At 47.9% G+C, this 15,448-nt stretch overlaps 1 protein-coding gene across 1 annotated transcript in view; it reads right to left on the reverse strand.

Annotated features, from left to right (window-relative positions):
* The window catches only part of LOC311129624 (integrin alpha-V-like), an 82,458-nt gene that overhangs the window by 23,615 nt on the left and 43,395 nt on the right, over positions 1-15,448 (reverse strand). The window contains exons 13-17 of the mRNA XM_084161971.1: positions 15,035-15,226; positions 14,454-14,499; positions 12,362-12,469; positions 11,601-11,656; positions 1,902-2,056 (exon numbers count right to left, since the gene is read on the reverse strand). Of these exons, the coding sequence (XP_084018097.1) occupies positions 1,902-2,056; positions 11,601-11,656; positions 12,362-12,469; positions 14,454-14,499; positions 15,035-15,226 (557 nt within the window). The remainder of the gene's footprint in view (positions 1-1,901; positions 2,057-11,600; positions 11,657-12,361; positions 12,470-14,453; positions 14,500-15,034; positions 15,227-15,448) is intronic.

Raw genomic sequence — 15,448 nt, forward strand, 5'->3', positions numbered from 1 at the left:
TTACAACACAAACCTTTCGGAACAAGATCCCACAAAGTAACATGCCAACAGGCTGCCTAAGTATGGTCCCCAATCAGAGACAACGAGCTACAGCTGTCTCTGATTGGGAACCACCCTGGCCAACATAGATATAAATGATCTAGAACAAAACATAGAATACTATAACAGAGAACCTACACACCCTGGCTCAACAATTAAGAGTCCTCAGAGCCAGGGCGTGACAGTAGCCGAAGAAGAAGATAGACGAGAAGCAATTATTCTCAAACTGCAGCTCGTCATTGGAACACACACTCACCGGACAGTTTATCAGGTACGCCACCCCGTTCAGGCAGACAGGCATCGAGGCGTTCAGTTACTGTTTGATTGAACGTTAGAATGGGCAAAAAACGAGTGACCTAAGCAACTTTGAGCGTGGTATAATCGTCAGCGCCAGTCGTGCCGGATCCAGTATCTCAGAAACGTCTGCCCTCCTGAGTGACAGTGTGTAGGGTTTACAAAGAATGGTGCAACAAATAAAAAAAACATCCAGTCAGCGGCAAAAACAGCTCGTTGACGAGAGAGGTCAAAGGAAAATGGCAGGAATCATGCAAGCTAACAGGCGGAGCCACAAAGAGGCAAATAACAGCGCAGTACAACAGTGGTGTGCAGAACGGCGTCTCAGAAACGCACAACTTGTCGATCCTTGTCACAGACGGGGCTGTTGCAGCAGACGACCACACCGGGTTCCACTCCTATCAGCTAAAAACAAGAAGAAGCGGCTCCAGTGGAAAAACATTGCCTGGTCCGATGAATGCTGTTACGTCATGCTGATGGCAGAGTCAGGATTTGGCATAAGCAGCATGAGTCCATGGCCCCATCCTGCCTGGTGTCAACGGTACAGGCTGGTGGTGTACTGATGTGGGGAATTCCACCAAATAGCTTAGAATTATTTTTATTTTTTTTAATCTCTGGTTAAAGTTTGAGTTTTGATGTCCGTTCGAGTACTCAATTACTCATGACCATCCCTAGTAGGGTTTAGTAAAAGTGAAGTAAACAGTAAACAAATCAGTGAAGCTGTAAATGTAGGAGTCATGCCGACCAGTCCATACTGTCCTGTCACAGCTATGTTCTTTCACATTGTCCTCTCCATTATGGCTAGAGGAACTACGGGACAGGCCAACATAGTGCAGCTCGACCTTGGGCCTGGCCAACATAGTGCAGCTCGACCTTGGGCCAGGCCAACATAGTGCAGCTCGACCTTGGGCCAGGCCAACATAGTGCAGCTCGACCTTGGGCCAGGCCAACATAGTGCAGCTCGACCTTGGGCCTGGCCAACATAGTGCAGCTCGACCTTGGGCCAGGCCAACATAGTGCAGCTCGACCTTGGGCCAGGCCAACATAGTGCAGCTCGACCTTGGGCCAGGCCAACATAGTGCAGCTCGACCTTGGTTCAGCTCAGTACTGTGTAAAGGGTATTAGAGTGCTCAACACATTCCATGAACACATGCACACAGGACAATAAAGTCTATTGCTCAGCATCTCTATAAGGAAGGACTACAGCAGGGGTTGTCAAACTCATTCCATGGAGGGCCAAGTGTCTGCAGGTTTTTCCTTTCAATTAAGTCCTATTCAACCAGGTGAGGGGAATTCCTTACTAATTAGTGACCATAATTAATCAATCAAGGACAAGCGAAGACCCGCAGACATTCGGCCCTCTGTGGAATGAGTTTGACACATTTTAGTAATTTTAGCAGACGCTCTTATCCAGAGCGACTTACAGTTAGTGAGTGCATACATTTTTTATACTGCCCCCCCGTGGGAATCGAACCCACAACCCTGGCGTTCCAAGCGCCATGCCCTACCGACTGAGCTACACGGAGGACACCTGTGGCCTAGAGCAATACTTAACAATAGTAACTCACTATGAGGAAGGCTTCCTGCTCCTCGCAGGCTGGTCCTTGGCCGTTGCTGACCGTCATGTTCTTGGTGTACTGGGACGTCTTGCTGTGGAGGAACAGAACTCTCTTTGTCGCCCCCTTGTGTTTGAGTCTGTCCAGGACAAGGTGAACCTGGAACGCTGACAAGGACACAGACAGACGGCAAACATGAGGCCTGGTTAGTGACACACAGTCACTGAGAGCTAGTTTTACATTCATGGCACTAGTGTGATATAAGCAATGACTTCAGGGGAATTACTCATTTCCGAAAGACAAAATCTAATCTAATTTTATTTGTCACATGCTTCGTATCAACAGTGTGTAGACTAACAGGTGATATGCTTCCTTACGGGCCCATCCCAACAATGCAGAGAGAAAGAAAATAGAGAAATAATTGAAAAGTAATAACACGTAATAATAAAAGTAATATTAAATACACAATGAGTAACGATAATTTGGCTATATACACGGGTTACCAGTACCGAGTCGATGTGCAGGGGTACCAAGGTAATTGTGGTAGAACTCAGCAAAAAAAGAAACGTCCTCTCACTGTCAACTGCGTTTATTTTCAGCAAACTTATCATGTGTAAATATTTTTATGAACATAACAAGATTCAACAACTGAGACATAAACTGAACAAGTTCCACAGACATGTGACTAACAGAAATTGAATAATGTGTCCCTGAACAAGGGGGGGGGGGTCAAAATCAAAAGTAACAGTAAGTATCTGGTGTGGCCACCAGCTGCATTAAGTACTGCAGTGAATCTCCTTCTCATGGACTGCACCAGATTTGCCAGTTCTTGCTGTGAGATGTTACCCCACTCTTCCACCAAGGCACCTGCAAGTTCCCAGACATTTCTGGGGGGATTGGCCCTAGCCCTCACCCTCCGATCCAACAGGTCCCAGAAGTGCTCAATGGGATTGAGATCCGTGCTCTTCGTTGGCCATGGCAGAACACTGACATTCATGTCTTGCAGGAAATCACGCACAGAACGAGCAGTATGGCTGGTGGCATTGTCATGCTGGAGGGTCATGTCAGGATGAGCCTGCAGGAAGGGTACCACATGAGGGAGGAGGATGTCTTCCCTGTAACGCACAGCGTTGAGATTGCCTGCAATGACAACAAGCTCAGTCCGATGATGCTGTGACACACCGCCCCAGACCATGACGGACCCTTCGACGATAAACACGAATCCGACCATCACCCCTGGTGAGACAAAACCGCGACTCGTCGGTGAAGAGCACTTTTTGCCAGTCCTGTCTGGTCCAGCGACGGTGGGTTTGTGCCCATAGGCAACTTTGTTAATGGTGATGTCTGGTGAGGACCTGCCTTACAACAGGCCTACAAGCCCTCAGTCCAGCCTCTCTCAGTCTATTGCGGACAGTCTGAGCACTGATGGAGGGATTGTGCGTTCCTGGTGTAACTCGGGCAGTTGTTGTTGCCATCCTGTACCTGTCCCGCAGGTGTGATGTTCGGATGTACCGATCCTTTGCAGGCGGTCTGCCACTGCGAGGACGATCAGCTGTCCGTCCTGTCTCCCTGTAGCGCTGTCTTAGGCGTCTCACAGTACGGACATTGCAATTTATTGCCCTGGCAACATCTGCAGTCCTCATGCCTCCTTGCAGCATGCCTAAGGCACGTTCACGCAGATGAGCAGGGACCCTGGGCATCTTTCTTTTGGTGTTTTTCAGAGTCAGTAGAAAGACCTCTTTAGTGTCCTAAGTTTTCATAACTGTGACCTTAATTGCCTACCATCTGTAAGCTGTTAGTGTCTTAACGACCGTTCCACAGGTGCATGTTCATTAATTGTTTATGGTTCATTGAACAAGCATGGGAAACAGTGTTTAAACCTTTTATAATTAAGATCTGTGAAGTTATTTGGATTTTTACGAATTATCTTTGAAAGACAGGGTCCTGAAAAAGGGACGTTTCTTTTTTTGCTGAGTTTATAAATAGGAATAAAGTGACTATGCAACAGGATAGATAGTAAACAGCAGCAGCAGAGTATGTGATGAGTAAAAAAGTTTGTGCAAAAAGGGTCAATGCAGATATTCCGGGTAGCTATTTGGTTAAAGGGATACTTGGGGATTTTGGCAATGAGGCCCTTTATCCACTTCCCCAGAGTCAGATGAACTTGTGGACACCATTTTTATGTCTCTCTGTACAGAGAAGTATCCCTTTAACTATTTAACTATCTATTTAGCAGTCTTATGGCTCAGGGCTAGAAGCTGTTCAGGGTCCTGTTGGTTCCCGACTTGGTGCATCGGTACGGTTCGCCGTATGGTAGCAGAGAGAACAGTCTATGACTTGGGTGGCTGGAGTCTTTGACCATTTTTAGGGCCTTCCTTTGATGGCAGGGAGCTCGGCCCCAGCGATGTACTGGGCCGTACACACTACCCTCTGTAGCGCCTTGCGGTTGGACGCCAAGAAGTTGCCATACCAAGCGGTGATACAGCCAGTCAAGATGCTGTCAATGATGCAGCTGTAGAACTTTTTGAGGATCTGAGTGCCCATGCCAAATCTTTTCAGCCTACTGAGGGGGAGGAGGTGTTGTCGTGCCCTCTTCATGACTGTGTTGGTGTGTTTGGACCATGATAGATCCTGGACACCGAGAAATTTGAAGCTCTCGACCCGCTCCACTACAGCCCTGTCGATGTGAATGGGGGCGTGCTCAGCCCTCCATTTCCTGTAGCCCACGATCAGCTCCTTTGTCTTACTGATGTTGAGGAAGAGGTTGTGGTCCTGGCACCACACTGCCAGGTCTCTGACCTCCTCCCTATAGGCTGTCTCATTGTCGTTGGTGATCAGGCCTACCACCCTTGTATCGTCGGCAAACGTAATGATGGTGTTGGAGTCGTGCTTGGCCTCGCAGTCATGGGTATACAGGGAGTACAGGACGGGACTAAGCACGCACCCCTGAGGGGCCCCTGTGTTGAGGTTAAGCGTGGCGAATGTGTTGTTGCCTACCCTCACCACCTGGGAGTGTAGTGGAAGAATGAGAGAAGGTGATACTGGTGACTGGAGACTTGCAGGCACCAAGGCCCAGCGTGATGGCTCAATCACCATTTATTACATTGTTTGGATGGCTGACCATTTGTGGGCTATCACAGGGCTCAAACATATCTTATCTATAGTTTTCTCTGGTTAGGGACATTCCCATAGAACCCTGGGAGCATGGACACCGTTGGAGTTGTAAAGACAGATGAAAACGTGAAATCAACTAAATGAATGTTACTGTGAATTAAATGGTCATGTTTCAAGACTTCATGAAGAGCTATGAATTTGTATATGTTCTATTGTACTGGAAGTGCTATGGATTTACTGTTACAGGGAAACTGGGTTATTTTGAAGGAAGGGTGGCGGATAGATAAATCGATTTGATTAGATTAGAATCTGGGTGTGTTGTTCCTGTCTTTTGTTTTTACTAGCAAAGTGCAAAGAAATGTTCATTCTGGTTGTGGGTGGATCCAGGGTGTCTGGGATGATGGTGTTGATGTGAGCCATGACCAGCCTTTCAAAGCCTTTCATGGCTACAAATTTGAGTGCTACAGGGTGATAGCCATTTAGACAGGTTACCTTGGTGTTCTTGCGCACAGGGATAATGGTGGTGTACTTGAAGCATGTAGGTATTACAGACTGGGTCAGGAAGAGGTTGAAAATGTCAGCGAAGACACTTGCCAGTTGGTCAGCGCATGCTCAGAGTACGCGTCCTGGTAATCCGTCTGGCCCTGCAACCGTCTGGCCCTGCAACCAAGCAGTTGCCATACCAAGCGGTGATGCAGCCAGTCAAGATGCTGTCAATGATGCAGCTGTAGAACTTTTTGAGGATCTGAGTGCCCATGCCAAATCTTTTAAGCCTACTGAGGGGGAGGAGGTGTTGTCGTGCCCTCTTCATGACTGTGTTGGTGTGTTTGGACCATGATAGATCCTGGACACCGAGAAATTTGAAGCTCTCGACCCGCTCCACTACAGCCCTGTCGATGTGAATGGGGGCGTGCTCAGCCCTCCATTTCCTGTAGCCCACGATCAGCTCCTTTGTCTTACTGATGTTGAGGAAGAGGTTGTGGTCCTGGCACCACACTGCCAGGTCTCTGACCTCCTCCCTATAGGCTGTCTCATTGTCGTTGGTGATCAGGCCTACCACCCTTGTATCGTCGGCAAACGTAATGATGGTGTTGGAGTCGTGCTTGGCCTCGCAGTCATGGGTATACAGGGAGTACAGGACGGGACTAAGCACGCACCCCTGAGGGGCCCCTGTGTTGAGGTTAAGCGTGGCGAATGTGTTGTTGCCTACCCTCACCACCTGGGAGTGTAGTGGAAGAATGAGAGAAGGTGATACTGGTGACTGGAGACTTGCAGGCACCAAGGCCCAGCGTGATGGCTCAATCACCATTTATTACATTGTTTGGATGGCTGACCATTTGTGGGCTATCACAGGGCTCAAACATATCTTATCTATAGTTTTCTCTGGTTAGGGACATTCCCATAGAACCCTGGGAGCATGGACACCGTTGGAGTTGTAAAGACAGATGAAAACGTGAAATCAACTAAATGAATGTTACTGTGAATTAAATGGTCATGTTTCAAGACTTCATGAAGAGCTATGAATTTGTATATGTTCTATTGTACTGGAAGTGCTATGGATTTACTGTTACAGGGAAACTGGGTTATTTTGAAGGAAGGGTGGCGGATAGATAAATCGATTTGATTAGATTAGAATCTGGGTGTGTTGTTCCTGTCTTTTGTTTTTACTAGCAAAGTGCAAAGAAATGTTCATTCTGGTTGTGGGTGGATCCAGGGTGTCTGGGATGATGGTGTTGATGTGAGCCATGACCAGCCTTTCAAAGCCTTTCATGGCTACAAATTTGAGTGCTACAGGGTGATAGCCATTTAGACAGGTTACCTTGGTGTTCTTGCGCACAGGGATAATGGTGGTGTGCTTGAAGCATGTAGGTATTACAGACTGGGTCAGGAAGAGGTTGAAAATGTCAGCGAAGACACTTGCCAGTTGGTCAGCGCATGCTCAGAGTACGCGTCCTGGTAATCCGTCTGGCCCTGCAACCTTGTGAATGTTAACCTGTTTAAAGGTCTTACTCACATCGGCTACGGAGAGCGTGATCACACAGTTGTCCGGAACAGCTGGTGCTCTCATGCATGGTTCAGTGTTGGTTGCCTCGAAGCGAGCATAGAAGGCATTTATCTCGTCTGGTAGTCTCACATCACTGGGCAGCTCGCGGCTGGGTTTCTCTTTGTAATCCGTGATAGTTTGCAAGCCCTGCCACATCTGACGAGCGTCAGAGCCGGTGTAGTAGGATTAGATTTTAGTCCTGTATTGATGCTTTGCCTGTTTGATGGTTCGTCAGAGGGCGTAGCGGGATTTCTTAGTGTCCCACTCCTTGAAAGTGGCAGCTCTAGTCTTTAGCTCAGTGCGGATGTTGCCTGTAATCCATTGCTTCTGGTTGGGATATGTACGTACGGTCACTGTGGGGACGATGTCGTTGATGCACTTATTAATGAAGCCGGTGACTGATGTGGTAAACTCCTCAATGTTATCAGATGAATCCCGAAACATATTCCAGTCTGTGCTAGCGAAACAGTCCTGTAGCTTAGCATCCACTTCATCGGACCACTTCCGTATTGAGTGTGTCACTGGCATTTCCTGTTTGAGTTTTTGCTTGTAAGCTGGAATCATATTTGCCAAATGGAGGGTGAGGAAGAGCTTTGTATGCGTTCCTGTGGGAGGACTAGGTGATCTATAGTTTTTTGCCTCTAGTTGCACAGGTGACATGCTGGTAGAAATTAGGTAAGACGGATTTCAGTTTCCCTGCATTAAAATCACCGGCCACTAGGAGCACCGCCTCTGGATGAGTATTTTCTTGTTTGCTTATTGTCCTATATTGCTTGTTGAGTGCGGTCTTAGATCAACATCATTTCCAGATAAGATGGACAAATAGCTCAAATACAGAGTTTACATCTCCACTGTACGCATGGGACGTAGCTCAGTTGGTAGAGCATGGCGTTTGCAACGCCAGGGTTGTGGGTTTGATTCCCACGGGGGGGGCCAGTATAAAAAATAAATAATGTATGCACTCACTAAACTGTAAGTCGCTCTGGATAAGAGCGTCTGCTAAATGACTAAAATGTAAAAAAAAAATGTAAAATGCGAGCCGTATAGGCTACTTACAGAGAACTCTCCTTTTAAACCACAAAACACAGCTATCTGTCCCTCTAGCTTCTCCTTTTAGACCATAAAACACAGCTATCTGTCCCTCTAGCTTCTCCTTTTAGACCATAAAACACAGCTATCTGTCCCTCTAGCTTCTCCTTTTAAACCACAAAACACAGCTATCTGTCCCTCTAGCTTCTCCTTTTAGACCATAAAACACAGCTATCTGTCCCTCTAGCTTCTCCTTTTAGACCATAAAACACAGCTATCTGTCCCTCTAGCTTCTCCTTTTAGACCATAAAACACAGCTATCTGTCCCTCTAGCTTCTCCTTTTAGACCATAAAACACAGCTATCTGTCCCTCTAGCTTCTCCTTTTAGACCATAAAACACAGCTATCTGTCCCTCTAGCTTCATGCAACAGTAGCTATTAGAATAAGACATTTCTAGTTTCCTGAAACCCATTAGAGGGGAGTCAAGGGGACATGAGCGGAGAAGTTCAAAGGCCCAGAGAGAAATAATGAATTGGGGGCGTCGTCTGCGGTCTCCCATGCAGCACTGGGTCCTATTAATTAGGCCCCAGACGGACCAAAAACTGACTGAAGTAGGGAGGGACAACCTGAACTTGTTCAATAATAAATGCCTGTTTTCATTTCCGTTGCAAAACCCAGGTCTGGGAGCCATAACACACACACAGAGACAGACAGGCTGGCAGAGCATGGTGGCATGTAACACACAGAGACAGACAGGCTGGCAGAGCATGGTGGCATGTAACACACAGAGACAGACAGGCTGGCAGAGCATGGTGGCATGTAACACACAGAGACAGACAGGCTGGCAGAGCATGGTGGCATGTAACACACAGAGACAGACAGGCTGGCAGAGCATGGTGGCATGTAACACACAGAGACAGACAGGCTGGCAGAGCATGGTGGCATGTAACACACAGAGACAGACAGGCTGGCAGAGCATGGTGGCATGTAACACACAGAGACAGACAGGCTGGCAGAGCATGGTGGCATGTAACACACAGAGACAGACAGGCTGGCAGAGCATGGTGGCATGTAACACACAGAGACAGACAGGCTGGCAGAGCATGGTGGCATGTAACACACAGAGACAGACAGGCTGGCAGAGCATGGTGGCATGTAACACACAGAGACAGACAGGCTGGCAGAGCATGGTGGCATGTAACACACAGAGACAGACAGGCTGGCAGAGCATGGTGGCATGTAACACACAGAGACAGACAGGCTGGCAGAGCATGGTGGCATGTAACACACAGAGACAGACAGGCTGGCAGAGCATGGTGGCATGTAACACACAGAGACAGACAGGCTGGCAGAGCATGGTGGCATGTAACACACAGAGACAGACAGGCTGGCAGAGCATGGTGGCATGTAACACACAGAGACAGACAGGCTGGCAGAGCATGGTGGCATGTAACACACAGAGACAGACAGGCTGGCAGAGCATGGTGGCATGTAACACACAGAGACAGACAGGCTGGCAGAGCATGGTGGCATGTAACACACAGAGACAGACAGGCTGGCAGAGCATGGTGGCATGTAACACACAGAGACAGACAGGCTGGCAGAGCATGGTGGCATGTAACACACAGAGACAGACAGGCTGGCAGAGCATGGTGGCATGTAACACACAGAGACAGACAGGCTGGCAGAGCATGGTGGCATGTAACACACAGAGACAGACAGGCTGGCAGAGCATGGTGGCATGTAACACACAGAGACAGACAGGCTGGCAGAGCATGGTGGCATGTAACACACAGAGACAGACAGGCTGGCAGAGCATGGTGGCATGTAACACACAGAGACAGACAGGCTGGCAGAGCATGGTGGCATGTAACTGATGTAAGGCCGGATGGAGGCCTTTCAAAACCAGCAGGCTGTCTTAATGGGAACTGAGCTGAGCTCACTCTGCTAGCCTGAAGCTATGCTCTAACAGGCTGCACTGCTAGCCTGAAGCTATACTCTAACAGGCTGCACTGCTAGCCTGAAGCTATACTCTAACAGGCTGCACTGCTAGCCTGAAGCTATACTCTAACAGGCTGCACTGCTAGCCTGAAGCTATACTCTAACAGGCTGCACTGCTAGCCTGAAGCTATACTCTAACAGGCTGCACTGCTAGCCTGAATAATCTAACAGGCTGCACTGCTAGCCCAAAGCTATAATCTAACAGGCTGCACTGCTAGCCTGAAGCTATAATCTAACAGGCTGCACTGCTAGCCTGAAGCTATAATCTAACAGGCTGCACTGCTAGCCTGAAGCTATACTCTAACAGGCTGCACTGCTAGCCTGAAGCTATACTCTAACAGGCTGCACTGATAGCCTGAAGCTATACTCTAACAGGCTGCACTGATAGCCTGAAGCTATACTCTTAACAGGCTGCACTGCTAGCCTGAAGCTATACTCTTAACAGGCTGCACTGCTAGCCTGAAGCTATACTCTAACAGGCTGCACTGATAGCCTGAAGCTATACTCTAACAGGCTGCACTGCTAGCCTGAAGCTATACTCTAACAGGCTGCACTGCTAGCCTGAAGCTATACTCTAACAGGCTGCTCTGCTAGCCTGAAGCTATAATCTAACAGGCTGCACTGCTAGCCTGAAGCTATACTCTAACAGGCTGCTCTGCTAGCCTGAAGCTATAATCTAACAGGCTGCTCTGCTAGCCTGAAGCTATAATCTAACAGGCTGCACTGCTAGCCTGAAGCTATAATCTAACAGGCTGCTCTGCTAGCCTGAAGCTATAATCTAACAGGCTGCACTGCTAGCCTGAAGCTATAATCTAACAGGCTGCTCTGCTAGCCTGAAGCTATAATCTAACAGGCTGCACTGCTAGCCTGAAGCTTTACTCTAACAGGCTGCACTGCTAGCCTGAAGCTATACTCTAACAGGCTGCTCTGCTAGCCTGAAGCTATACTCTAACAGGCTGCACTGCTAGCCTGAAGCTATACTCTAACAGGCTGCTCTGCTAGCCTGAAGCTATACTCTAACAGGCTGCACTGCTAGCCTGAAGCTATACTCTAACAGGCTGCACTGATAGCCTGAAGCTCTACTCTAACAGGCTGCACTGCTAGCCTGAAGCTATACTCTAACAGGCTGGGTAACAGGCTGGGTAACAGGCTGGGTACAGCCAGACAGGATGTCTATACAGAGACTCAGAAGTGAGCTGTGGTGCTGTAGCTACTTTATGCATCCTACGTGGCACCCTATTCCCTTTATAGTGCACTACTTTTGACCAGGGTTCATAGGGCTCTGGTCAAAAGTAGTGCACTACGTAGGGAATAGGGTGCCGTTTGGGACATAAGAAGTAGATGGCCAGTCAGATAGCTGTGTTTTGGGGTCTAACAGGAGTTCTCTGAGAGCACAGCTTGTCGACAGGATAGGGGGCAAACGCTGTAACACTTCATCTCAGAGTAGTGTTTGTTGAGTAGCAACGCCCCGTAGGGATGCAACGTAGTGTAGGGTGGTAGTAGATATCCTTCAGATACTTACTCAGTGAGGCTGGTGCGCCTCTCCCACTCGCCTTAAGACAGTACTTCACTTTGAAACTGAGGGGAGACAAAACAAAATGTGACCAAAAAACACTGAAAACGAATCAGATTCAACTCTAAAGCACAGGCTATAGAGTTCTCTACAGTTCTCAAAACACTGAAAACGAATCAGATTCAACTCTAAAGCACAGGCTATAGAGTTCTCTACAGTTCTCAAAACACTGAAAACGAATCAGATTCAACTCTAAAGCACAGGCTATAGAGTTCTCTACAGTTCTCAAAACACTGAAAACGAATCAGATTCAACTCTAAAGCACAGGCTATAGAGTTCTCTACAGTTCTCAAAACACTGAAAACGAATCAGATTCAACTCTAAAGCACAGGCTATAGAGTTCTCTACAGTTCTCAGAACAAGCATACAGCACCAAACGGTAACCAGATAAACATGTTGCATGTTCTTACATCAGCTCTGTCTGTCTGACAGTTAAACATGACGTTACCAGACCCTAGAGAGGAATTCTGTCTGACAGTTAAACATGACGTTCCCAGAGAGGAAGTCTTTCTGACAGTTTAACATGACGTGACCAGACCCTAGAGAGGAAGTCTGTCTGACAGTTAAACATGACTGTATTCAATGAAGAAACCCCCCCCCCCCCCCCCCCCCCCCCCCCATCAATGCAGTCCCTGATATGGACCATGCATCGCACACAGACATCCATATCTTCTCTATTTAACTAGTGAAAACCTAATTAGATTACTCACCAGGACACTTGAGTGTCAGCGTCAGGCAGTTTGCAGGTCCTTTCCTCTGGGTTGAGGATCTGAGGGCTGATGTCCAGGGTGGCGTTAACGCTGATGACCGGCCGGGCCCTGGGGGTCAGAGGTCAGACCAGAACAGTGAGCACAGGGGGACCTCAAGTCAACATCAGTGAGCTTCAATAAAGTCTAAGGTCTCACTGTGTTGAGGTCAGACCTCACCAGTGACAGGTCAACATCTGACAACCGCACAGGGAGCAGCTCTGATAAAGCTTTTTCAATAAAAGAGCAACCTAAACTGGAAAATATCAGACGTGTGGCGTTGCTGTCTTATTACCTTATTGTTGAAAGACTTCTAGCAGCGCAGCTCTGCTCTCACAGCCAGTCAGCCAGTATGAACTAAACTCACAGATCTATCCGTGGGTTAGCGTTGATATCCAAGGCCCATCGGTCACGACCACAACAATAGAGCTTAGCTATCGGTTCAATTTACCAGTTGACACCATAGAGTTGTCCAGTAGGCATGTCAAATCTATACTGTATATGTCTGTGTTGTGGGGACCACCTGTATAATATGAGAGTTTGTACACCAAACGCATTCACGTTTAAATGAGAAACCATTATTAAGGCTTAATGTGCCACTAATTGCATATAAACCATGTGGGATTCTTTAGATTAATCAAAAACACCTTGGATGGTTTAGGTGGGCTGGATCATAAAGTACGTTACATCGAAGGCATGTGGAACATCAAAGAAAGGAAACCACACCACTACTGTACCTGTGTAGAACGGCTTTGTCTGCACCTGTATAGAACGGCTTTGTCTGCACCACTATAGAACGGCTTTGTCTGCACCACTACTGCACCTGTATAGAACGGCTTTGTCTGTACCTGTATAGAACGGCTTTGTCTGCACCACTACTGTACCTGTATAGAACGGCTTTGTCTGCACCACTACTGTACCTGTATAGAACGGCTTTGTCTGCACCACTACTGTACCTGTATAGAACGGCTTTGTCTGCACCTGTATAGAACGGCTTTGTCTGCACCACTACTGTACCTGTATAAAACGGCTTTGTCTGCACCACTACTGCACCTGTATAGAACGGCTTTGTCTGCAACACTACTGCACCTGTATAGAACGGCTTTGTCTGTACCTGTATAGAACGGCTTTGTCTGTACCTGTATAAAACGGCTTTGTCTGCACCACTACTGCACCACTATAGAACGGCTTTGTCTGCACCACTACTGTACCTGTATAGAACGGCTTTGTCTGCACCACTACTGTACCTGTATAGAACGGCTTTGTCTGCACCACTACTGTACCTGTATAGAACGGCTTTGTCTGCACCACTACTGCACCACTATAGAACGGCTTTGTCTGCACCACTACTGTACCTGTATAGAACGGCTTTGTCTGCACCACTATAGAACGGCTTTGTCTGCACCACTACTGTACCTGTATAGAACGGCTTTGTCTGCACCACTACTGCACCACTATAGAACGGCTTTGTCTGCACCTGTATAGAACGGCTTTGTCTGCACCACTACTGCACCTGTATAGAACGGCTTTGTCTGCACCTGTATAGAACGGCTTTGTCTGCACCACTACTGTACCTGTATAGAACGGCTTTGTCTGCACCTGTATAGAATGGCTTTGTCTGCACCACTACTGCACCTGTATAGAACGGCTTTGTCTGCACCTGTATAGAATGGCTTTGTCTGCACCACTACTGCACCTGTATAGAACGGCTTTGTCTGCACCACTACTGCACCTGTATAGAACGGCTTTGTCTGCACCACTACTGCACCACTATAGAACGGCTTTGTCTGCACCACTACTGCACCTGTATAGAACGGCTTTGTCTGCACCACTACTGCACCTGTATAGAACGGCTTTGTCTGCACCACTACTGTACCTGTATAGAACGGCTTTGTCTGCACCACTACTGCACCACTATAGAACGGCTTTGTCTGCACCACTACTGTACCTGTATAGAACGGCTTTGTCTGCACCACTACTGCACCTGTATAGAACGGCTTTGTCTGCACCACTACTGTACCTGTATAGAACGGCTTTGTCTGCACCACTACTGTACCTGTATAGAACGGCTTTGTCTGCACCAAATACACCGACTATTAAGTCTGTGGTGGAGAGACAGAGAAACAGAGAGAGAGAAAGAGGTAGAGAAGGGAGAGAGAGAGAGAGAGAGAGAGAGAGGTGGAGAAGGGTGAGAGAGAGGTAGAGAGAGAGAGAGAGAGAGAGAGAGAGAGAGAGAGAGAGAGAGAGAGAGAGAGAGAGAAGGGAGAGAGAGAGAGACAGAGAGAGAGAGAGAGAGAGAGAGAGAGAGAGAGAGAGAGGTAGAGAAGGGGGAGAGAGAGAGAGGTAGAGAAGGGGAGAGAGAGAGAGGTAGAGAAGAGAGAGAGAGGGCAAAGAAGGGGGAGAGGGGAGAGAAAAACATCAGTACAATGGCAGCAGGGTTACCAAGCAACAAGCTCTGTAATATCCACAGTCAAGCTAAGTAAGGGCCAATCTGTAAGCATTCAGTAACCACAAACCCAGGAAAATACTAGCAGAACAGAACTCACGTTTTTCAACAACACTCCAACTTCCCGTAACTAAGTCTGGGTATCCATCTAGTATCAAACTACCTGGGTATCCATTCTAGTATGAAAATACCTGGGTATCCGTTCTGGTCAATATCGGTGGCTCCGTGTAGGGAGTATCCAAAGCTGGGGGGCATGTAAGAGGAGGCCCACCTCCCCTCTAGGACCTGGGAAGGAACTGGGTCAGGCCCTGCCGCCCTCCCATTGTGGATGTACACTAGGCCTTGGTGCTTCGGCCCGCCGTAGGGTGCAGCTATGGCAATGTCTGGAACAGAGAAACATTACAGGAAGAGGGAGATCATCAACAACCCTTAATGATGGTTTGGTCATTGTCTTCAAACCAGAGGATCTCCCTGACTAGTGTGTGGTAACTTTCACCCCAAAAGGCCCAAAGCAATCTTAAAGGGGCCAGAAATCCTGGTTTGAGCATTCCCAGTTGGAGGACACGCTTCTTTCCTCCTGAATCCGGGAGTTGTCCAACCGAGAT

This window comes from Coregonus lavaretus, assembly GCF_964263955.1.
Source record: "Coregonus lavaretus genome assembly, chromosome: 5".
NCBI classification, from domain to species: Eukaryota; Metazoa; Chordata; class Actinopteri; order Salmoniformes; family Salmonidae; genus Coregonus; species Coregonus lavaretus.